The 23,651-nt window shown below is 33.8% G+C and overlaps 3 protein-coding genes across 4 annotated transcripts; 2 read left to right on the plus strand and 1 right to left on the minus strand.

The window, feature by feature from the left end:
• Positions 1 to 4,327, plus strand: LOC144838544 (uncharacterized). The gene is made up of 3 exons (XM_078693950.1): positions 1 to 66; positions 2,454 to 2,529; positions 3,404 to 4,327. The coding sequence occupies exons 2-3, from the start codon at positions 2,463 to 2,465 to the stop codon at positions 3,796 to 3,798; spliced, it is 462 nt and encodes a 153-aa protein (XP_078550076.1). The 5' UTR covers positions 1 to 66; positions 2,454 to 2,462; the 3' UTR covers positions 3,799 to 4,327.
• Positions 4,328 to 6,400: 2,073 nt separating this feature from the next.
• LOC144837600 (pappalysin-1-like) lies at positions 6,401 to 17,509 on the minus strand. Its single transcript, XM_078692788.1, has 18 exons — positions 17,067 to 17,509; positions 15,534 to 16,578; positions 15,220 to 15,365; positions 14,575 to 14,871; positions 14,096 to 14,407; positions 13,509 to 13,956; positions 13,268 to 13,396; positions 13,058 to 13,143; positions 12,683 to 12,882; positions 12,204 to 12,284; positions 11,916 to 12,033; positions 11,377 to 11,762; positions 10,424 to 10,583; positions 10,043 to 10,238; positions 9,649 to 9,820; positions 8,636 to 8,786; positions 7,406 to 7,572; positions 6,401 to 6,915 (listed from the first exon to the last, which is right to left on the minus strand). Exons 1-18 carry the CDS (start codon positions 17,389 to 17,391, stop codon positions 6,745 to 6,747), a joined length of 4,590 nt encoding a protein of 1,529 aa, XP_078548914.1. The 5' UTR covers positions 17,392 to 17,509; the 3' UTR covers positions 6,401 to 6,744.
• LOC144837601 (uncharacterized) lies at positions 17,250 to 23,614 on the plus strand. 2 transcript variants are annotated; one of them, XM_078692789.1, is made up of 3 exons: positions 17,250 to 17,369; positions 21,741 to 21,816; positions 22,691 to 23,614. In XM_078692789.1, exons 2-3 carry the CDS (start codon positions 21,750 to 21,752, stop codon positions 23,083 to 23,085), a joined length of 462 nt encoding a protein of 153 aa, XP_078548915.1. In that variant the 5' UTR covers positions 17,250 to 17,369; positions 21,741 to 21,749; the 3' UTR covers positions 23,086 to 23,614. The 2 variants fall into 2 exon arrangements, with proteins under 2 accessions (XP_078548915.1, XP_078548916.1); XM_078692790.1 differs by lacking the exon at positions 17,250 to 17,369 and adding an exon at positions 19,288 to 19,353.
• Positions 23,615 to 23,651: the final 37 nt, after the last annotated feature.

Raw genomic sequence — 23,651 nt, forward strand, 5'->3', positions numbered from 1 at the left:
TGAAGACTATTTCGTTTCATAATTTCCGGGGAATAAGCTTTCATTCTTAGCTCTGCCCCAACCATGGTGAGCTTAACTGGAGACTTAATATTTAATTTCATATTTCAATAAATATTTTTTCAAAATTGTCTTTGCTCAGCCCCAATCACGATGGGGTAGTAAAGACTCTTATATATCATGTTTCAAAATACTATAGGCGTTATTTCTGGGGACCTTGTAGTTATTTTAAACAGTTTGGTATGCCGTGCGTTGTTATGCAAATGAGTTTGTGCAGGTGTAATGGGGAAGATAGTATTGTTATTCTTGAAAAGAACCCCATGCGGAAAAGAAGCTTACCCGTTGAAAAGAAGCCCACCGTAACCAAGAGTACTAAAAAATGAGGAACACATGGGCTCTTTTTAGGGTTTTATGGTGTCTATTTAATGGAAAAGTGAATGCCATACAAAATAATAAAAAAAAAAAAACAATATTCATAAAAAAAATATCCGTCGAGGTTCGAACCCAAGCTGATAGCACTCAAAACTGAGCATTACCCGTTGCACCACAAACTGAAACATGACTGAACAGCTGATAATAGTCTTATACGTGTATTACGTAATTCATCATTACGTCATAAATATCCTATTAATCTTGCTAAAACTTCTTAGACAAGTTCGGACAAATGAAATGAAAAGACAAGTTTGGACAAAAAGAATGAACAGACAACTTCGAACAAATAAAAATGAAAAGACAAGTTCGGACAAATAAAATGAAAAGACAAGTTCGGACACAAATAATGAAAAGACAAGTTCGGACAAATAAAATGAAAAGACAAGTTCGGACAAAAATAATGAAAAGACAAGTTCAAACAAATGAAAAGACAAGTTCGGACAAAAATAATGAAAAGACAAGTTCAGACAAATGAAATGAAAAGACAAGTTCGGACAAATAAAATGAGAAGACAAGTTCGGACAAAAATAATGAAAACACAAGTTTGGACAAATAAAAATTAATAGGACAAGTTCGAACAAAAAGAATTAAAAAAAAAAATAAGTAAGTTCGGACAAATAAAAAGACAAGTTCGGACAATTTTTACATAAACTAAAAAATGTTGTTTGAGTGGTCTATATTCAATCAGTTCGACACTAATTTCGATGCCATGTATTATTAACGTCGGTTGTTTTTCAAATTCCATTTTTAGATAAGATATTGAAACTTTGAACCCAGTAAAATACGGTAACAGTGGGCGGCATATTTGGTATACGCCCGACTATAGACCACGCCTACTAAAAATCATGGAAGTACGGGTACTGTGAGATATAAGAACATTTTAGGAATCTATGAAATTGAGGAAACAAATTATGTTATGACTAATGTCAGTAAATACATTTATGTTTTATTTTTAAATTTCAAATATTGATTGGAAGTTTCATTGTCCTTACAAAAATTAAAATAAATGTGCTTGTTTTGACATTTTAGTGTATAGCCTACGGTACAGAACAACCATAAAACTTTCCTTTATGGAATTATTAGGATTCTCCTTTTATGTGACTTGTTTTTATGCTATGACTGTTGTGTTGATTGGTTATGGTTGTTAATTCTTTCGATGCCTTTCAGGGTTTTTTTTACTGGCTAGCTTCTTAATGATGATTGTTATTTTCATAATTGATTAGGCCCATTTGGTACAATTAATACGTGAATGAGAGATGCTTGATAAGAACTCATAAACGATATGGATTTCCTATAAAGAGAACGGAGAACAGATTCGTTATTTTTGTACTTAATTTTCTTGATTTGAAGATGTCAATTAATACCGTACTTATACAAAATAATAATGTGTTATTTTTAAATAGACACCATCCACTATAACATTATTAACATCTGTGTTGCCTGACGATCCAAAAACTTCTTAAAATACCATGACAATATTTTATGTTCTTAATTAAAATGATGGCGTTTTTAAATCTAATTGCTTCTGTGAACAATTTGAGATGACTACCACAAAATGAACACCTGTGAATACTCCTTGAAACAAAAACACTAATGTACAAACAACCACCACAAAGTTCTTCAATAACGACACATTTCTAATATTGCAAGATGTGTTAATTAAAGTGCCATTTTCCAAACACACCTTTCTATAGAGATCTTCTTGTAGTGTGCTTTTAATTGAGGCATGGAATGATTGAGGTGTTTGTAATCTACTAATCTCATGATGTGTGTGTGTTTTGAAACTGAAATAATCACAACCATAAATCACTTCAATGGCTTGTTGCAAGTCCAACCCACTTCCTTTTAGCTGAATCATTGCGATTGGTCAGTTTCACTTTGACATTTCAATATTTAGCGCGTGACAGAACGCGTCGCTTGCCACATTATAAAAGACTTGTACGACCAGTTGATCATACAGAAGGTACACCACAGGGAAAGAATAGTTAACGTCATTACTCAAAAAACCTATTTTTCAATTTCAGTGATCGAAGATGAAGAGTGATATTATTATTTTGACGGTGTTTTTTCTAACATGTTGCGTCTCATCTATTTTAAGTGGTAAGTTACATACTTATTTTACATAATTAATATATTAGTAGCTTCTTCTTCCGCTCTGGGCACCCTTCTTCTGTAGCTTCTTCGGATTCCGCTTCTTTTACTGTGTAACTAAGAAATGTAATTAATGTATTACTCCATGATGTGATAACGCGCTAGTTTACTATTTTCCATATTTCGATCTAGGCCTATCTGTGAGCATTATTTTTATGATATCGGCCCAAACAGATATTGACTTTTCAATAGTCTAGATCGAAATGTTAATTGTTCATATAAATCTATCATCTTAGTGCCACAGTGAATTTTTTAAAATTGTTCATATTGGAAGAGAGCACAGTTAGAATGTAATATGTATCACTATTTGTCGAATGCATAAAAAGCTAATCAGTTCTGATATTTAAATTATAAGAGTAATATATCTCTATTATTGATGAGAATAACACTTATAACTTTCTAGCGAATTGATGAACAGCATTTTGCATAATCTCACAAAATAATGCGTTGTTCTATTATTTTATTATGTAATAATGTGCTGGTACCATGTTTTGATATCCATCTGGGGATCTAAATTTTAATTAAAAAGGTAGGCCTCCTAGTCAAAGTTGAAAATAGATTAATGCTTTCCGATGCAATTAACAGTATAGTACTGATACGTACGGAAGCGGCACTGATACGAATCGGCCCGGGACGAATCGGCTGGAATCCAATAGAACACAATTATTTCTAATACTTTTCACTCCTATATTTATACATTTTAGAAAAGAAAGAAAAAATAACCAGCAGAAATTGATTAGGCCTAGTTTGTTGTCGCTCAAAAATGAATTAGAAAATGATATAGAAAAAATACCTTAACTGTGTACTTATTTACTGTTTACAGTGGTGATAAAGGAGATTGAAGAAGACACAGCTGATCTGAAACCAGTGGTCGTTGATGCCGCAATTTCCAAATACGATGCAAAGAAGTGTTGTAAACTCGGTAAAAAGGTCGCGCGTGAATTTGTCTCTTGTGACATTGAAGAGGTGTCGTCAATGGTATGGCTAAGAAAGAGAATGCAACGCAGAAACTATGATAGCGCCCAAGAAGCCATAGTAAATCAGGTACAGAAATGTTACCCACCAAACGCCTCTCGGAACCTCTATCAAAAATGTTGTCTGTGGCATCAAAGTATTATAGATCAGATGGAATCCTGTAAACAAATGGAAACTATAGATGACAGACGACGGTGCAGGCAAGACGTAAAATCACGCGAAAGAAGAAGACGAAAGAAGTAGATTTAGACTATTATTTCTGGAAAATGTTGATGCTTGAACAATACAGTAATTCATTGAAATTGACTGATTATACACATTCTTTCATGGCCTTAATAAAGAAAAAGAAAAACCGTCTTTTAACCAACACAGACCACGCATTTTGTAAAATAATATGAATTTGAGTTGCTATTTTCTCAATGTGTTATAAGAAGGCACTTTTTTCGGGTCTGTTAACAAATAATATGTAAATACGAATTTATTTTAGGCTAATTTAATATAGAATCTAAAAACTTTCACCCTGTCTGTTTAGACCATTAATACAAAATCAATGAAAGATTTTGGACTTTAAGTTGCATTCAATGTGTATTAGGGTGCCGGGTATAACCTGGTGTTTTACCAATTCATAATTGTACATAGTTATAAACAAAAACTTAATTGTTACTATTTTCATTGCGATTCATGGCAGTACTATCGATAACGTTTTAAAATACATTGAAACATTTAGACTGAATTTCATGTGTATTGTAAATAAGTTTTAATAAATATATTATGTCTTGTCATGTTACTAGAGCCTTCTGTTGTTTAAAGTCTCTTCCCTAAGTTGAGTGTCGTTAGAGGTAGGCCTATTAAGTATTATATTATGTCCAAATTTAAATGTGTATACATATGACTCAACTAACACAAGGCGTGTGGAACAGAGTGCTGGACGTTGGGAACTGATCGTGAGTTTGAATCCACCGCTCGTCTCATTGCTTGTATCCAAGTTATGCAGGACGCTTGCCTCTCTCCACCCAGGTACAGTATACAAATGGGTATTACGTCAAAACACAACTGCGTTGATTACTGATTGCAAAAACATTATGGTAATATTTTTTAAGATAACTTTATTTCGTCCACAAAACAAGTGGAAATAATGGTGCTTGTCTCATACAAAGTTAAAACATTAACGGAAAAACAAATATACAGTCGTGTTTGATTTGAACATTACCGGAGTAAAACTATGAAGCGCTTATATATTTTGTGCATACTATTACAATTACATAAAACATTTTAAATTAGGCCGACTGTAGAATGTTAGCCTATATGGTTAGAGAGCAGTATTATTACATCTGTGTACATACAAAATAAAGCCTTTCTTTGTATGAAGATTACGTCCAGCATTTTAAGGTGTTCGTCATCGCACAGAACTAAAGTTAATCCACAAATACACACAATACGATCACAATTGAGGTGTTGCTAATGCTGATAATTAGCACTATTGTTTTCATCAAATTTACACACGTGAAAGATATACACGGGCATACGGTCCTTTAAAAAAAATGTTCAAACGTCGTTCTAGAATTAAATAAATTTAAATTCATAAAAATAAAGAAGCTTACATGCGGTACTTAAAGACATAGATCGATATTGATTAAAATGTTAATTTTCATCATTATTGATGATGTAGGCTACATATCTAGTTTATTACAATTGTAAGAATGAAACTAAATGTATTAAATCAAAATCAAATAGGACAAGAAGAAAAGAAACAAAAACAGGCAGTTTGGTTGCAAAGAATCTTTTGAAATACAGTGTGTTTACAATGATATTTATTCTCACTGAAACGGAAATAAAGGTTAGTTTACAAAGAACCATAGAGTAAAGAATAATTCTTTACTCCATGCAAAGAACCTATAACACAAGAATCTCCTTCAATTCGCATTCAAAACACAGTATCGGAAGTACAGGGTTAAAGGGTCAAACTGGGCGACGCCATTTCACAGCATGGAGCAGCAACCCCTTCAAACTAGGAAGTCAAAACTATTAAAGAGGGCTCAGTCAATTACTCTATCCCCTCTATCTATTCTTTGCCTCTATGGTATTAGCAGATCCCCTCTATGATTTTGACTTTCTAATTTGATGCGGGCGCGCTACTCACAATGGCGCCACCCATTAGCTCTATTCTATCCTACAATGCCTTTCTTCGCAATTGTTACAAGCTTTGGACGATTCTTGTGTTATAAGTTCTTTGGTTTATCTTACAAAAAAATCAGTAAAAAAATCGATGGAAAATATTCTCAAAATTAGAAATACCACCGATAAAACTTCTCAAAATGCGTTTTAAATGTAAATATTCTCAGTTAGTTACTGTTTCGATTTCTAAACTTCTGTTACACTTCCTCTTTAAGTTATAGGTATAAATTAAAGTTCCATCAAGCAAAGTTAAACTTGAGAAGGAATTCTTTTTCGTTTAGAGTTGTAGGCCTACTTTTGTGGAATGGTCTTGAGGCTTGGGTAAACCATCCATTAAAGTTCACACCGTTTGTACAATATGACATAATAACCGCGAGCGGGGCTTATAAGCAATATGCTTCGCCTCAATTTCCCTCTATTCATACGACTATGATGGATTACAAGTACCAAGTATGTGTACCTCCCATTCTCGACCTGCGCAGCAGTGACGTAACGTACGTAGAGATCTGAGGCCCTTTTTTTAGCCTTTTTCGACATATTTTAATGCCTTTTTCCTCTGGGCACTGCAGTGCAGGGCTCCTGGGTTTAGAGTGAGCGCGTATTTTCGTTACCCAACTGCTGCGCAGTCTATACCTTTGGATAAATTACCATAAAATAACAGCACAAACAGTTTATAGTAAAATAGTTTATTTCTACGGAATCAATATTTAAAATATACACAATATTTACACAGATAGCCTACACAGTATTACACTAAAAGAATGTATAGATATAATTAAAATACTATTTTGTGTTCACTCTGATGTTGGCAATGCGTTGAAGACTTCATAGCATTTATGTTATAACAAAAAGGATTCTACTTTAAAAATCTTATAATACAAACATACTTAACTGATACTTTTGAATATAATAACTTTTTCGTTTAAATTATTAAATATGATGGCCTATATATAGTAACAAATTATTGTATTGTGTTTCCAACGGAAAATTACAATTGTCAGGAATGGTTAATTTCTATTGGTTCTCAACAGCATTGGGGTCACGACACGTACAGTCTGCTTCACAATTTGGCGGGAAAGGTATAACCTCATTATCAGTAACAGTTGACACGCAGCAATCTCCACCGTCCCAGTGACAATAAGCTCGGTTGTTAATTCTATCGCAAAATCCGTCACTGACAAAGTTCTGAAAGATGAAATAAAAAATGGAAATTTAAAGTTTAAAATGACCAACACTATTTCTTAAAAAGTTCTTTTTAAAGTCATCAATGGAACCATCGGAATACTCTTGTATGACACAGAATAAGTATATGTTACAGTATTATAGCAATTTTTCGCATTTTCTTTTCTTTGTATTGTTTTGTTATCTTCGGTAATTCTTAATAAAATTTAATATGCTGGCAACAGAAAACCTATGAAATATGTTATTTGACCTTTTCTGAACACTATAGGCCTAAGATAAACTAATTCCAATACAATCGACCATAAGAACAATTAAAAGATTTAAGAAACATCTAGCCTACTACTGATCATGTTTCAATAAGACACGTACTCCAAAACAAGATGTTCGACAAACATTCTAATTACTGTTGAACCTATAACCAGTTGGAGAAATGGAGAATGCTGAAACAAATATTTAAAGTGGTGTAAAATGAATTAGCATCAGTGCAACTTACCTCTTGACAGACTTTGACACAGGAGACAGCCGAGGGATCTGGGTACCATTGGCGCTGATCTGTACAGATGATGTGTTTTGAGCGCGATTTCCACGTGTAAGTTATAGGCTCACCATTGTCGAATATCGCTTCATGACCATCTGCACAGGCTGCGGTGCAGTTTGTACCTATTTATAAATCAAGCCAAATTTTATTTTGATTTAAAGAGTTCTTATTTTGTATTTAGACACAACCACCTCACTAATTTTTTAACTCCAAATTTTACTTATTTTTTTTGACAAACCAGAAATATAAAAACAAATATGGCCTAGACACTGATAAAAGGATAATGATGAGGAGAGACAGAGCAATTAAAACCCATGGGGCTTGTCTCGCCAAAAGTAGGCTTACAATTACAGTAAACAGTATCGCCTCTAAATTTCAAATATTGCTTTAGAGATAATTTAAATTTAAAGACACACACTGTTCATTATAAATTCTAGAATTCATCGAGCATGGAATAATATTGTTTTGTTTCTGTGGTGATTTATCGTGAAGGAAAACAAATATTATTAGATTTTTCAGTGAAATACCGGGTCTTCCCCAATTTGTATTAACAGATTCTACCGAAGGAAATCAACGAGACATCGTATAGCTAGCATACGATGCTCGTACGTTACACTGCTGCTCTTTTCCAGCTAGGACTACAAAACTAAGCCTGGATAAGGTAGACTAAGAACCTCTACGAGAGAACATTCGACGCGAGCTACGGGTATTGTTTTTCTCTTTTTATCATAATTAACCTCAGAACGTACATTTTAAGACACAAAATGCCATGGTTTTAATATTTTTAAAGATGTTTTTACAAAATGTAAACTTTTAAGGCAAGGAATGACCTGGTTTAGTATTTTGAAAGTTATTATATGAATTGATTTACAAAATGTAAACAATTGCAGGAAAAGTAAGTAAAAGTTAATGGAATTGTGTTAGAGATAATAATGTATAAAAAGAGGAATGCAGTACTAGTAGAAATGATGTAGAGAAAATATAAAAACAATGTGCCGCTGGAAAATGTTATTTGTAAAAAATTGTTCGTAAACAGATGATAAAAACAAACATTGTCAATATAATAATATGTATAGTGTATTGAAATGAAAATGTTTAGAGAAAAATATATGTAAATAGATAGGAACATATGCATGGAAATAAAAGTGGGATGAACCCACAAAAAAAAACATATTACAAACATACCAATGGTGTAAGTATTTAAATTACAGGTAAACTTCACTTCGTTGCTATTTTCAGGTTCTGGACAGTGGTGAGAGTCCATATTTTGACGACAACCTTCAAACGCTTCATCCCAAGTCTTATCCCAGCCTTTTTTCAAACACTTTACAGTAGCCTAAAGAGAACATCAACGATTAAAATAACATTGTTATTATTACATACTGATGTTGGTGATTGGAATTTAGTTATGTTTAACTATCAAATGTAAATAATTGTAAAACAACTGTAGGCCTACACAAAATTATACTCGACTTAAATCTATATGTGACATATAGAGAACAAAAGAAAAGCGCTATACACGACGATAATACACTCTTTTAAACGAGCATAAATCTATTGCACCTGGTGTCAAATACAAACATCCTACCAAGTTTTTAAGTCCGTCAACTCCATAGTCATAATAACTGCTTTACCACGGATATGATTTGGAAAGAGTTGTAATAATATTTAAAGAGTATGACCGTTTCCGAGTGACTAGGATTGCGAGATTAGATTTTACAAATTCCCATGCCTTGCTAGAATGGTACAAAGATGAAATGGCTTAAAAGGCCCATTTACACTAGGACGATAACGATCGACGATAAATATATAAGCATACATTTTGTTTACATAAAACAAAAGAAATTAGAAGGTTTTCGTTCTAGAACTATAGGACAATCATTTATGCTGTCTTTGATAAAATAATACTTTTTAAATTCCAATCAAATGACGTCATGATAAACACAAACCATAACATTGTTGTAAGAGCAAACATATCGTGACAATACATATTTTTGCTCTTACTAATCATGACGTCATTTGATTGGACGTGTGAAAATATCATTTTCATCAAAGGAAGCATAGATGGTTATAGTTCTAGAAAAGTGTTTATATTTGTTTTGTTTTATGTACGAAAAATGCATATTTGTCTATTTATCGTCGATCGTTATCGTCCTAGTATAAATGGGCATAAACAGAAAATTTTCAAAAATACTCACCACGCTATCGATGGTACCTGGACAATGAATTCTACATTCACTATGAAGATAATTGCCATTACTGCAACTATACACTCCGTTATAGAAGGAAGGAGGAGGAGTACATTCTCTACGGACACACGACGGACCTAACCATTCGAAATTATCTCCACATTTTAGACGAATTCGTCGGCTAATAAACAAACATAATTCAGATAAGTTAAATTTAGCGTTTAAAATGTCTTGTAAATAATAATAAACATATTACAGATATACCAATATATTTTTTGTGCCTTTTTTCAAACATTTTATGATCGGGATTCAGACAATAAATTTCTTTAAAAAGATTTGAAATGATGAATTATGAGTGTTAATGGTAACGTCATTGAACTTTTCTATAAAATATTCAACTTACCTCTTTGGATTATCTTTAATGTGGTATCCAGCTTTACATTTAAAAATAACGTAGCTTCCAATGGTAAACGTGATTTTCTGATTAGGAACTTGAAACGAGTTTTCTGGTTCTGTTGGTGATGCACATTCTTGTTGACAAAATGCATTTGGTAAAGAATATCCACCATCATCTAAACAGGTTACACGGTTATCTGTTCCTAAAATACACAATGTTTTTGTGTTTAATAGCACTTTGTTGTAAGATAGGCTAACAGGCAACGTGTTTGCATTGAATAACCAAGGGCCACGTTTATTTTTTTAATTAGTACCTATCAACTCAAACAATATTTGATAATTTTCGACGAATGGAATCATTGACTAAAAGGAAAGGAAACGTAATTACCTTGCATTTTTGCTGCTGCATTGCATTCAAAATTACAAGTACTTCCATAGAGCGTTCCTTCTGGACATGAAGTCACTGCGTAAGGGACGTTAGGAAACCCACAATCAACAGGTGTACATATCACTTGGTGGTCTTCCCACTGGTCGTTTACACACATTATCTGGCAAGACAATAACACTGTTAAGAGCCGTTCTCTCGTAAAGCGTGGTTCCCACTAGCGACGCAACACAAGGACGTAACGCAACGCAAGTGAATTGATGGCTTATTCGCTTGTGATTGCTAACTGTCTATAACTTCATTAGTTAAAACGCTTGCGTTGCGTTTACGTCCTTGCGTTACGTTCTAGTGGGAACCAAGCTTTAAGCTTGGTTCCCACTAGGACGCAACGTAAAGGACGTAACGCAAAGCAAAGTGATTTGACCAATCACAAGCGCTAAATTAAATTATTCCAAACAGTCGCTTGGGAACCAAGCTTAAGAATAAAAGAGTTGGTGGCAAAATGTTTGTGTATTAGGTTTGTTTGTTTGTGGTTAGGATGGTCATGTGGGATCTGCTGCTGATGTAAGCCAAATTGAAAAGAAAACAAAAACATGAAAGAGGTCCGAGCTCTAATTAATGAGTTTACATACATAATGCATTATTCTTATACATAAACTATTTATTTTTCATCAAATCAAATAAATAAAACAAAAATATCGTTTATCAAAACATTACCAATATCCATTAAAAAAAAACCAGGAAAAATGAAATTTGCCCGTTGCCATGGAAACATAGGTGTGGAATAAAAAATACTCTCTTTTGATTTCTCTCAACAGATATATATATTATTATAGTCATGTGCAAACTTTGAAAGAAATCATTTTAATCTGTCACTATTTGTTACATTTCTTTGATTCTTACATACATATGGAGTATTAATATTGTATTTATGTTCAAGATTGAACCAATCTTACCTTATATTTGTATACTGGTCTGTAACCTTTGTTGCATTGTATAGTATAAATGTCTCCTTCTTTCACAATATCACCTACTTGTCGGTTAAGAGTTGCGTGCTGCACCTCTGGAACTATACATGTGGGCATATCACACGAGTACCGGTTACACTGTTTGGTAACTGGATTGTACAGATCATCATCACCGCACGATTGTAAATTGTATAGGTCAAAATCTTTCAAAGATCTTAGGCGAACACCTGAAATTCTGACATATTTGTAATCGAACTCGATGAGGACTTCGCGTGAGTAGTAAAATCTTTTGCTGAGGTCGTGTTCTACATTAAAAGTGGCTGGGTTGGAAGCACACAGGAGTGGTACATCTTTGTTCAAAACATGATTAACTCCTATGTAAATACAAACAAATTAAAATACATTTTTAAACAATGGTCTTTCTAAAATAAAATTAAAAGAGTTATTATTTTGTTTTATTAATATGAAATAAAGTGTAAATAAATCTTTATAACCAATTTATTTAAATATGTTCATTTTTAGCATACCTCTGGTGTCGACTAACGTAACAGATGCTCTTGTAGGAGGTGTTGTCCGTGATGTCACACCATCGCCAGCGATATAAATCAGAACTCTAGTCGCAACTACTTCTATAGGAAACCCAACCTAACATCAGACAAAAAATAAATAACTTTTTGAATTTACAAAAAAGAATAAGTTCTAATGTTAGCACCACTGGGAAAAATGTTACCTGACCTTGCACAACTTTTTCAAAAATATCAATAGTCTTCAAAAAATTCAGAAAATAAACTATATATTATTATTAGTAATATTACCTTCAACCATATATTTTGGTCATGAAAACCGGCCCTGCATGGATACCATACAAATTCCTCTTTTAACTCGTTGCTACAAACCTTTGATAAAAAAAAAATATAATGAATCGTAGTTTATTCCAAAAGACCACTACTTTTAACATTTTTCGGGGTTTACCATGGTACTCTTTTTCTATTAATATTTGGTTTAAGTTAATGATAAATTAAACATTATACAAGTAGATGCAAGTTGGGGATGGGCAGTGCATCTGCAGTAGCAAGAAGGGAGTGACAACAGATGAACATATTGACAGAAAGTTAAGACAAAAACGCAAATAGAGGAGCGACATCTCATCTTATACATGAACAACTTGGGCGAGAACAGAGAAGACCAGAAGGAAATTGCAGATGCTTGAGAAAGGATACACCCGACAAGGGATGATGGAGCCGAGATTAGGAACAAAACACAGCACTATAAATAACATAAGTTATTTGATTACCTGATCCCTCGGTGGTTCTCCATAGATGTTACTCTCTGAACACTCTGTTCCTTGATATCGTGGGTTGCCTCGGGCGTACGAAGCCCACTGATCATAGAATCTTGGCGGAGTATAAAAACCACAATCTGCAACGTTCGTCTCCTTCTCAAAATCCTCGCAGTGACCGTCACTATCATAACGGTAACAGAGGCTAGGCTCACCTGAAATAAAAACAAAACTACATTCACAAAAAATACACAGTATTTTTTGAAGGTAAACAGCTACATTTATGGTGATAAATCGATGAATTAAAAGTTCTGCGCAATTTAAATACTAATACATACACAAAAACTCATAAAATATTATTAAATTACAATTAGCATAACAAGAACTTACCCTTACAACTGAAATCTGTTTCCTCGTTACAGTTGACGTTACAGCCGTCGTGGTTGAAGACATTTCCATCGTCACATGACTCATCACTAAAACCCCCAAAAAAGAACACATTTTATCTAATTTCTAATAATAGTAAGCATTTGTCGCACTAGTAGTATAGACTTACTTAATTGTTCTTTTATTTAAGAAGATTTCGATATAAACACTAACCTCTCAATAATACCGTTTCCACAAAAGCTAAATCCCGTTCCGATGACAAGTGGTGGTGATAAGTCAGTTATTGTGTTTTCTGAGCTTACACCGACACGGTAGGTATATTTTGTAAATTTGTTGACAGAGCTAGAAATTAATAAACATATTTTCTATTATGGTGATATTGGTAAACAAACAAGAATAAAAGTGTTTTTATTCGTTTAATAGAACTATTTTGGAAATGGTCATTGAAACTTACTCGTCCACAAATGTTGTAGAATCTACCAGTTTCTCGACTTCTCCCTCAAATGGTGGATTTCTTGTCAGGAGGTACTTGATCGGCTTACAAGACTTACAACCACGATGCTCAGGTTTTGATATCAACTGGACAGAATCAATTGCAACATAGAGGCCATTTGTATAGATTATCACAGATTTCACTGGTTCCATAACGTTGTTGATTCTTGTGCTGTAGGGGATGTCACAATAAACGTCAGGGGCACCTAGACTGATTCGAGTTCGGTTGACAGTCACTAATTCAATATCGTGGATTGCTCGATCAGTGCGTACTGTCGTCACCCAGACAGTCAGTCTTGATGGGATTACTGGATATTTAAAATTAACCTTTAGTTTGCAGAATTCGCATTCGTTTTGATCTATCAGCCAAGCTACGGGGTTTATAGCACATCTGGCACTGTTTGGAGGACCTATATACAACAATAAAGAAATTTAATAATTAATTGAACAGGATTTTTACATATGAAAGCCAATACACGCGTAAGACATGCGGATACAATGCCACAATATTAAATCTCAATGTATATAATAATGCGTAAGAACACTAACCCGTTGCTTGTTGCGGTGAATAATCACCATATGTAATTTTAGAATGTGGCGAGGAAGCTGTGTCACCATACTGTATAAGAACATCTCCTGTCATGCACTCCTGGCACAGCTCAGAGTTTAACGCAACGTTGTGGCCGCTAAGTGGAGGCTGCCACGCCAATGTAAGCGAATTACCTAACTTGGAGATCACATTTGGCGGTAAAGGCATAACTGAAGGTCTTCTTTCTTGTTGCCATGACTGAAAGAAAAGATCCAGGTAACAATGCATGCGAGCCGCCTGCTGAGGAGTGAAGGTGCTGGTGCATGAATCATCTAAAAGAAAAAAAAATGTACAATGTTGATGTCTTTTTTCTTGCTATCTTCTTTTTTCTTGAAACACATTTCCCGTAAGGTAGTGTTTCGGGTTGTAAATCAAATAAATTAGTTTGGTTATTAAAACATTATATTAATTATAAACAATTGTTTGTTACTTTACTTACTTGCGTAGCTCATGTAATTCGTAAACGGTGTGTCATAAAAGTGACCTAAACCACAATGCCCATCAGACTCTTTCGGTAACGGATCCCGACAATATCTATTCGAAGGTGTTGGGTTGGTATCGGCTATTAGATCACCAATTTCTAGGCTGGGTTCAGTTTCAAAACATTCATCATCGCAAGTCATCTCTGTGACACCATGGAAGACATGCCATAAACCTAGGCTGTGACCAACCTCGTGGATAAGCGTGTCCATTAATTCTTGTGCACCATATGCATCGGCATGTACTATAATACCACCTATAGATGAAATGACACAATTTAGATAAAACAAAAGACAGGAAACTTGTTTATGAAAGTATGATTATATTTGTTTAATCCTAACTTATTTCTCCATGCTTTAATTAAAGGTTTCTAACGGTTTTATTAAAAAAATTTAAAAAAGACATATAAACTAATATTTCTTTCTCTTATGTTGGTTAAATTTAAGTTACTTTGTTCCTGAATTGTTGTTTAGATAAACCTAATAATATAAATAGTGAAGAATGATTGTTCATGCTATACGGTGAGGACCTACTCAACAAGCCTTCTTTCAAATTATACGAAGTAACGCAATTGAAACAAATTTGGTTTCCGGAACAATCTTACCTTGCGTACCATAAACGTTAACATCCCATGGCATTGTGGCTACGCCCAAGAATGATTTTTCAAAGTAGGCACCAACGTAGATGTTTAGGTATTGAACAGATTCCAATCCAATGACGGTCTTGAATTCCATTTCTCCAATAAACATACTGAAAATAAAATTCAATATTAGGCCTTAATAACAATAAACAATAAGCAGTAGTAGTTAAAAAAAAAATAAATTGAGCTCAGGGCAAGTTATACATGGACAGAATCTTTCTTTAACACATTTCCACACAATGTAGATTATAAAAACAAAATATTGTAGATACACTTACCAGTATCGTGAAGATGGATCAAAGCAAGTTTCAGCAGTGTCTGTGACGTCAGGATCACAACAATCTCCTCTATCCCAATCATGGTACGCTTTGTTACAGTCTGCGTCACACTTCTTATTACCAATAAGAGATGATGGACATTTAGAATTACGAACATCGCAATCACCACCATCATTGCCAGTATACTCTGGACTACAGTTCGGATCACACTTGCCATTTCCAACATCTTTAGACCCGCAATTAGGAATAATTTTTTTGCTCCTTAAGGTAGTGTTTCTTATCATATGATCGTGTCTGAGAAAGGTGATGTTATAACTATTAATTGCTTTGTTGAGTTCATTATGCTGCCTCTCAATTTGTTCTTGTGACAACAGTGGGTTTGAACCATCGTCGTTTGCTATATTGATCAATCGATAGCGTACTATTTTTGAACGACGCAGCGAACTCCTGTCTATATACGACCTCATTACAACTGGATTATCGCATACAGTTATACCACATTTTGGAGTTACCAAACTTAAGTCATGCTTCTTACTGGAGAGATCTGATGGAATAAGTTCTGGAAATTCACCTTCTTTGCTTGACCATCTTGTGAAGTTATCAAACGGATCCCAGAAAACAAGGTTTCTGAAGATGTCTTCAAATACATGTGATTGGTTATTATACAACTGCGCAACCTCACGATGTGACAACGCTCTGGACCATAAACGCATGTCATCCACAGCACCTCTAAACTGGACACCAAGTTCAAACAAGCCACCAAATTCAAGCTCCTTACACTGTCGTTTAAATTCTTTGAAGATAGGGCGTTTTTGTCCAGTTTTTGAAGACACCATAGCACCATTAATGTACAGCTTTATAGTTGATTCATTGTAGGTAGCGGCGATGTGGTACCATCGGTGGACGTGGTAGCGAAAGGGAGCCGATGCGAAGCGGTCATCCTTAAGCTGGAAATACAGATGAGCATCTTGTTTTTTCCTGCCGGTTGTGACGCCAATCCCCCAGTCACTCGATTTTAATAATCCTTCGCATTTGTCTCTAAGACCTACAATTTCAAAAACAATTCACAATTTTTTGATCATCATTATTAAACTTTGCTAAAACAAAGATTGTTTTCGACGGAATTACTAAACTTTATTAAGGAGTTTGTTGGCGTAGTATTGGTATTACAAATAGTACAATAACAGAGAACATGTTGAATTGTGTTTCTTTTAAAGTATTTACTCTTGTTTTATTGCTATTAATCTAAGGTATACGAGTTTGGGGAAACACTTATTTAAATTATATAAATATAATACTACTAAATGTCTATTCCATGTGTTACATTTTCCGATTTCCGCACATTTGTTTAAGCAACTTAATATTTCACATGATTATAAGTTATATGAATAAATGCCCAAAAACTATGAAATAATCTACCAAAATATGATGTAATTTCATTACATGTGTTGTTTATAAACAATTAATGCAGTTTATTACCGACGGTTAGACGTCAATTACACATACACTTTACATAACAAATAAATACCTTACCTATAACACCAGTTTTTCCAGATTGCCCTCCTTCAAGCTTCATCCAAAATGCAACAGAAAATTTTCTTCTTGGAATAATTTCAATATTTGTCAAACGAAGAACACCAGACGTCTCCGCAAAATAAGCAGCGTAATCCGTGGGGTCAACAGGGTCAGAATACTGTATGTGTCTGGGGAACTGAGCATGGTCATCCCGCTTTGTACGGCCATGAGATGTCAAACATTGTCTCCCTTTTGGATCTTGTTGCTCTGATTTTCCATAAGCACGTCCACCGGTCAAAACAATACCAACCACGAGTAAAAGTAAGAAACTAGATACTGCCATGCTTGGAGTCAAATGTATAAGCAGTGCTAATCTTAACTACTGCCTTAAATACAATACTCAAATGGGAATAAAATGTGTTTTCTCTACTGTGTACTAATGAGTTGCTGATTGGCTGCGAAACATGGGCCTGTACCAAGGTGTTGTAAAAGCCTTTGTTTGGTTCAATAACACCTTTACGCCTTTATTCTGATTCATTGTTTTTTTTTTACAATTTGCATACTTAGCAGATGTACTATTTTCACCTCCGCCAAGGAAGTATTTGTTGTCGATCGCGTGTGTTTGTTAGCAAGATTACTCAAAAAGTTACTGCAAGATATTTACCAAATTGAAACCACAGATAGATATGTGGTCATGGACCACTTTTTACTATTATTTTCAGACCTGCTAGTGTTAAAAGATAGGAGACAAAAGCCGGCGAGCAGTCTTAAAGTAACAACTACTTGTCCAAAAAACTTCATTTTTGCATAAGAGGCAAGAGTTATTTGTATATAAAAACATAATTTGATTTAATGTACAAGTTTTTTTATATGAGTAGTTAAAACAGTTATTTCTTTTCACCCGCTTGTTTTTGGGTGTTTGCTGTTCTATTGTTAGTCAACTGAAACTAGTTGATTTGGTTACAAACTATTACACCAAATTCGCATACACATGGTTGTAGTGATATTAGCCTAATCACACAAAGCATTAAGAGACAAAAATAAAAGATATATATTTTTTTCCCGGAGAATTTTACAGTAGGCGGACGTATGCACAGTTTCTTTGACACCATTGTGAAAGTGACAAAGGCAACATAAGATGGGCGTATACGATTCACAACATAAGTACTCCTATCTTTTTATGTTCACACTAAACAAATATTTGAGTTGAATATTTCTTGAGTTCGAGGCAGAGCCAAGTTAAATAGAGCAGTAAATCTGTCAACGAATGAAATAGTCTCACTATTCAACACATACAAACATTCATTATTTTTTAGACTAATGAACGATTGAGGGCTCAATCATGTTTTGAGCGAGAGGGACACACACAACACTCTGTACACTATCTTGAGGTATATTCAGAGCGTCATTTCGTCGGCATTCTCTACTTCTACGGAGCGCCATTTATGCCTTTATTTACTTCCGAAATAGAAATAGTACTACGGTAACTGGTTCAGTGCACAAAATTTAACACCAGTGGAGCACAGTGATATAAAATAGAAATAAGTCTTAGTGCTGAGGCAGGGAGAGCACATTTACCATCTTTTTTTTTTTTGGGTCTCGCCAACTGCTTTGATGGTTTAAATTTTATGTTTAGCGCCCTCAATTTATTTTAATGTAAAAAAAAGGGGATTAATTCTCTTCGTTACGTGTTTAGAAGAGAATTAATTTTATCTCATCGTAGTTTGGTATGCCGTGCGTTTGTTATGCAAATGAGTGTGCACATGTGCTGTGGGAAAGATGGTATTGTTAGTCATTCGCGATCAACACACAACACAATTTTTGTTTTGTTAATCTTTTACATTATAATTCTACCGTTACACATTATAGTGTATTTTTAAATATCCGTTTTATGCAAGATATTGTATTGTAGGCCTACTAATATTATGTTGTGAATAAAAGTTTATGGTAAAATAAATAAATAAATATGTTTTAAGCAGATCTTCGAAATTGAAGCATATGAAGTTTTTTAAAACCCAACCTAAAATTCGAATCTGGATAGTTGAAATTGAACATTATAATTATCAAAGGTGATAATTGTAATTGTTTTCTAAATTATAGAAATATTAAAATTAGTAAGTAGGCTTTTGTGTGCTAGCTCTGTTTGTATTTCATAATTTTGTTTTGTTAAATTACCGTCACGGCCGCGTGCATTGCATGTCTCACACTTGGGAAACAATCACCATTGTATGGCTGGTCCTGAAGACTATTTCGTTTCATAATTTCCGGGGAATAAGCTTTCATTCTTAGCTCTGCCCCAACCATGGTGAGCTTAACTGGAGACTTAATATTTAATTTCATATTTCAATAAATATTTTTTCAAAATTGTCTTTGCTCAGCCCCAATCACGATGGGGTAGTAAAGACTCTTATATATCATGTTTCAAAATACTATAGGCGTTATTTCTGGGGACCTTGTAGTTATTTTAAACAGTTTGGTATGCCGTGCGTTGTTATGCAAATGAGTTTGTGCAGGTGTAATGGGGAAGATAGTATTGTTATTCTTGAAAAGAACCCCATGCGGAAAAGAAGCTTACCCGTTGAAAAGAAGCCCACCGTAACCAAGAGTACTAAAAAATGAGGAACACATGGGCTCTTTTTAGGGTTTTATGGTGTCTATTTAATGGAAAAGTGAATGCCATACAAAATAATAAAAAAAAAAAAACAATATTCATAAAAAAAATATCCGTCGAGGTTCGAACCCAAGCTGATAGCACTCAAAACTGAGCATTACCCGTTGCACCACAAACTGAAACATGACTGAACAGCTGATAATAGTCTTATACGTGTATTACGTAATTCATCATTACGTCATAAATATCCTATTAATCTTGCTAAAACTTCTTAGACAAGTTCGGACAAATGAAATGAAAAGACAAGTTTGGACAAAAAGAATGAACAGACAACTTCGAACAAATAAAAATGAAAAGACAAGTTCGGACAAATAAAATGAAAAGACAAGTTCGGACACAAATAATGAAAAGACAAGTTCGGACAAATAAAATGAAAAGACAAGTTCGGACAAAAATAATGAAAAGACAAGTTCAAACAAATGAAAAGACAAGTTCGGACAAAAATAATGAAAAGACAAGTTCAGACAAATGAAATGAAAAGACAAGTTCGGACAAATAAAATGAGAAGACAAGTTCGGACAAAAATAATGAAAACACAAGTTTGGACAAATAAAAATTAATAGGACAAGTTCGAACAAAAAGAATAAAAAAAAAAAATAAGTAAGTTCGGACAAATAAAAAGACAAGTTCGGACAATTTTTACATAAACTAAAAAATGTTGTTTGAGTGGTCTATATTCAATCAGTTCGACACTAATTTCGATGCCATGTATTATTAACGTCGGTTGTTTTTCAAATTCCATTTTTAGATAAGATATTGAAACTTTGAACCCAGTAAAATACGGTAACAGTGGGCGGCATATTTGGTATACGCCCGACTATAGACCACGCCTACTAAAAATCATGGAAGTACGGGTACTGTGAGATATAAGAACATTTTAGGAATCTATGAAATTGAGGAAACAAATTATGTTATGACTAATGTCAGTAAATACATTTATGTTTTATTTTTAAATTTCAAATATTGATTGGAAGTTTCATTGTCCTTACAAAAATTAAAATAAATGTGCTTGTTTTGACATTTTAGTGTATAGCCTACGGTACAGAACAACCATAAAACTTTCCTTTATGGAATTATTAGGATTCTCCTTTTATGTGACTTGTTTTTATGCTATGACTGTTGTGTTGATTGGTTATGGTTGTTAATTCTTTCGATGCCTTTCAGGGTTTTTTTTACTGGCTAGCTTCTTAATGATGATTGTTATTTTCATAATTGATTAGGCCCATTTGGTACAATTAATACGTGAATGAGAGATGCTTGATAAGAACTCATAAACGATATGGATTTCCTATAAAGAGAACGGAGAACAGATTCGTTATTTTTGTACTTAATTTTCTTGATTTGAAGATGTCAATTAATACCGTACTTATACAAAATAATAATGTGTTATTTTTAAATAGACACCATCCACTATAACATTATTAACATCTGTGTTGCCTGACGATCCAAAAACTTCTTAAAATACCATGACAATATTTTATGTTCTTAATTAAAATGATGGCGTTTTTAAATCTAATTGCTTCTGTGAACAATTTGAGATGACTACCACAAAATGAACACCTGTGAATACTCCTTGAAACAAAAACACTAATGTACAAACAACCACCACAAAGTTCTTCAATAACGACACATTTCTAATATTGCAAGATGTGTTAATTAAAGTGCCATTTTCCAAACACACCTTTCTATAGAGATCTTCTTGTAGTGTGCTTTTAATTGAGGCATGGAATGATTGAGGTGTTTGTAATCTACTAATCTCATGATGTGTGTGTGTTTTGAAACTGAAATAATCACAACCATAAATCACTTCAATGGCTTGTTGCAAGTCCAACCCACTTCCTTTTAGCTGAATCATTGCGATTGGTCAGTTTCACTTTGACATTTCAATATTTAGCGCGTGACAGAACGCGTCGCTTGCCACATTATAAAAGACTTGTACGACCAGTTGATCATACAGAAGGTACACCACAGGGAAAGAATAGTTAACGTCATTACTCAAAAAACCTATTTTTCAATTTCAGTGATCGAAGATGAAGAGTGATATTATTATTTTGACGGTGTTTTTTCTAACATGTTGCGTCTCATCTATTTTAAGTGGTAAGTTACATACTTATTTTACATAATTAATATATTAGTAGCTTCTTCTTCCGCTCTGGGCACCCTTCTTCTGTAGCTTCTTCGGATTCCGCTTCTTTTACTGTGTAACTAAGAAATGTAATTAATGTATTACTCCATGATGTGATAACGCGCTAGTTTACTATTTTCCATATTTCGATCTAGGCCTATCTGTGAGCATTATTTTTATGATATCGGCCCAAACAGATATTGACTTTTCAATAGTCTAGATCGAAATGTTAATTGTTCATATAAATCTATCATCTTAGTGCCACAGTGAATTTTTTAAAATTGTTCATATTGGAAGAGAGCACAGTTAGAATGTAATATGTATCACTATTTGTCGAATGCATAAAAAGCTAATCAGTTCTGATATTTAAATTATAAGAGTAATATATCTCTATTATTGATGAGAATAACACTTATAACTTTCTAGCGAATTGATGAACAGCATTTTGCATAATCTCACAAAATAATGCGTTGTTCTATTATTTTATTATGTAATAATGTGCTGGTACCATGTTTTGATATCCATCTGGGGATCTAAATTTTAATTAAAAAGGTAGGCCTCCTAGTCAAAGTTGAAAATAGATTAATGCTTTCCGATGCAATTAACAGTATAGTACTGATACGTACGGAAGCGGCACTGATACGAATCGGCCCGGGACGAATCGGCTGGAATCCAATAGAACACAATTATTTCTAATACTTTTCACTCCTATATTTATACATTTTAGAAAAGAAAGAAAAAATAACCAGCAGAAATTGATTAGGCCTAGTTTGTTGTCGCTCAAAAATGAATTAGAAAATGATATAGAAAAAATACCTTAACTGTGTACTTATTTACTGTTTACAGTGGTGATAAAGGAGATTGAAGAAGACACAGCTGATCTGAAACCAGTGGTCGTTGATGCCGCAATTTCCAAATACGATGCAAAGAAGTGTTGTAAACTCGGTAAAAAGGTCGCGCGTGAATTTGTCTCTTGTGACATTGAAGAGGTGTCGTCAATGGTATGGCTAAGAAAGAGAATGCAACGCAGAAACTATGATAGCGCCCAAGAAGCCATAGTAAATCAGGTACAGAAATGTTACCCACCAAACGCCTCTCGGAACCTCTATAAAAAATGTTGTCTGTGGCATCAAAGTATTATAGATCAGATGGAATCCTGTAAACAAATGGAAACTATAGATGACAGACGACGGTGCAGGCAAGACGTAAAATCACGCGAAAGAAGAAGACGAAAGAAGTAGATTTAGACTATTATTTCTGGAAAATGTTGATGCTTGAACAATACAGTAATTCATTGAAATTGACTGATTATACACATTCTTTCATGGCCTTAATAAAGAAAAAGAAAAACCGTCTTTTAACCAACACAGACCACGCATTTTGTAAAATAATATGAATTTGAGTTGCTATTTTCTCAATGTGTTATAAGAAGGCACTTTTTTCGGGTCTGTTAACAAATAATATGTAAATACGAATTTATTTTAGGCTAATTTAATATAGAATCTAAAAACTTTCACCCTGTCTGTTTAGACCATTAATACAAAATCAATGAAAGATTTTGGACTTTAAGTTGCATTCAATGTGTATTAGGGTGCCGGGTATAACCTGGTGTTTTACCAATTCATAATTGTACATAGTTATAAACAAAAACTTAATTGTTACTATTTTCATTGCGATTCATGGCAGTACTATCGATAACGTTTTAAAATACATTGAAACATTTAGACTGAATTTCATGTGTATTGTAAATAAGTTTTAATAAATATATTATGTCTTGTCATGTTACTAGAGCCTTCTGTTGTTTAAA

The sequence above is a fragment of the Antedon bifida genome, chromosome 3 (genome assembly GCF_963402885.1).
Source record: "Antedon bifida chromosome 3, ecAntBifi1.1, whole genome shotgun sequence".
Classification (NCBI taxonomy): Eukaryota; Metazoa; Echinodermata; class Crinoidea; order Comatulida; family Antedonidae; genus Antedon; species Antedon bifida.

Excerpts from the sequence above, each read along its gene's own strand:
- LOC144838544 (XM_078693950.1), top strand. The coding sequence starts at position 2,463 with ATGAAGAGTGATATTATTATTTTGACGGTGTTTTTTCTAACATGTTGC. Across the intron at positions 2,530-3,403 it reads CGTCTCATCTATTTTAAGTG|TGGTGATAAAGGAGATTGAA; the intron begins GTAAGTTACATA and ends TACTGTTTACAG.
- LOC144837600 (XM_078692788.1), bottom strand. The coding sequence starts at position 17,391 with ATGGCAGTATCTAGTTTCTTACTTTTACTCGTGGTTGGTATTGTTTTG. Across the intron at positions 13,397-13,508 it reads TCTACAACATTTGTGGACGA|CTCTGTCAACAAATTTACAA; the intron begins GTAAGTTTCAAT and ends ATTAATTTCTAG. Across the intron at positions 11,763-11,915 it reads TACGTTAGTCGACACCAGAG|GAGTTAATCATGTTTTGAAC; the intron begins GTATGCTAAAAA and ends GTATTTACATAG.
- LOC144837601 (XM_078692789.1), top strand. The coding sequence starts at position 21,750 with ATGAAGAGTGATATTATTATTTTGACGGTGTTTTTTCTAACATGTTGC. Across the intron at positions 21,817-22,690 it reads CGTCTCATCTATTTTAAGTG|TGGTGATAAAGGAGATTGAA; the intron begins GTAAGTTACATA and ends TACTGTTTACAG.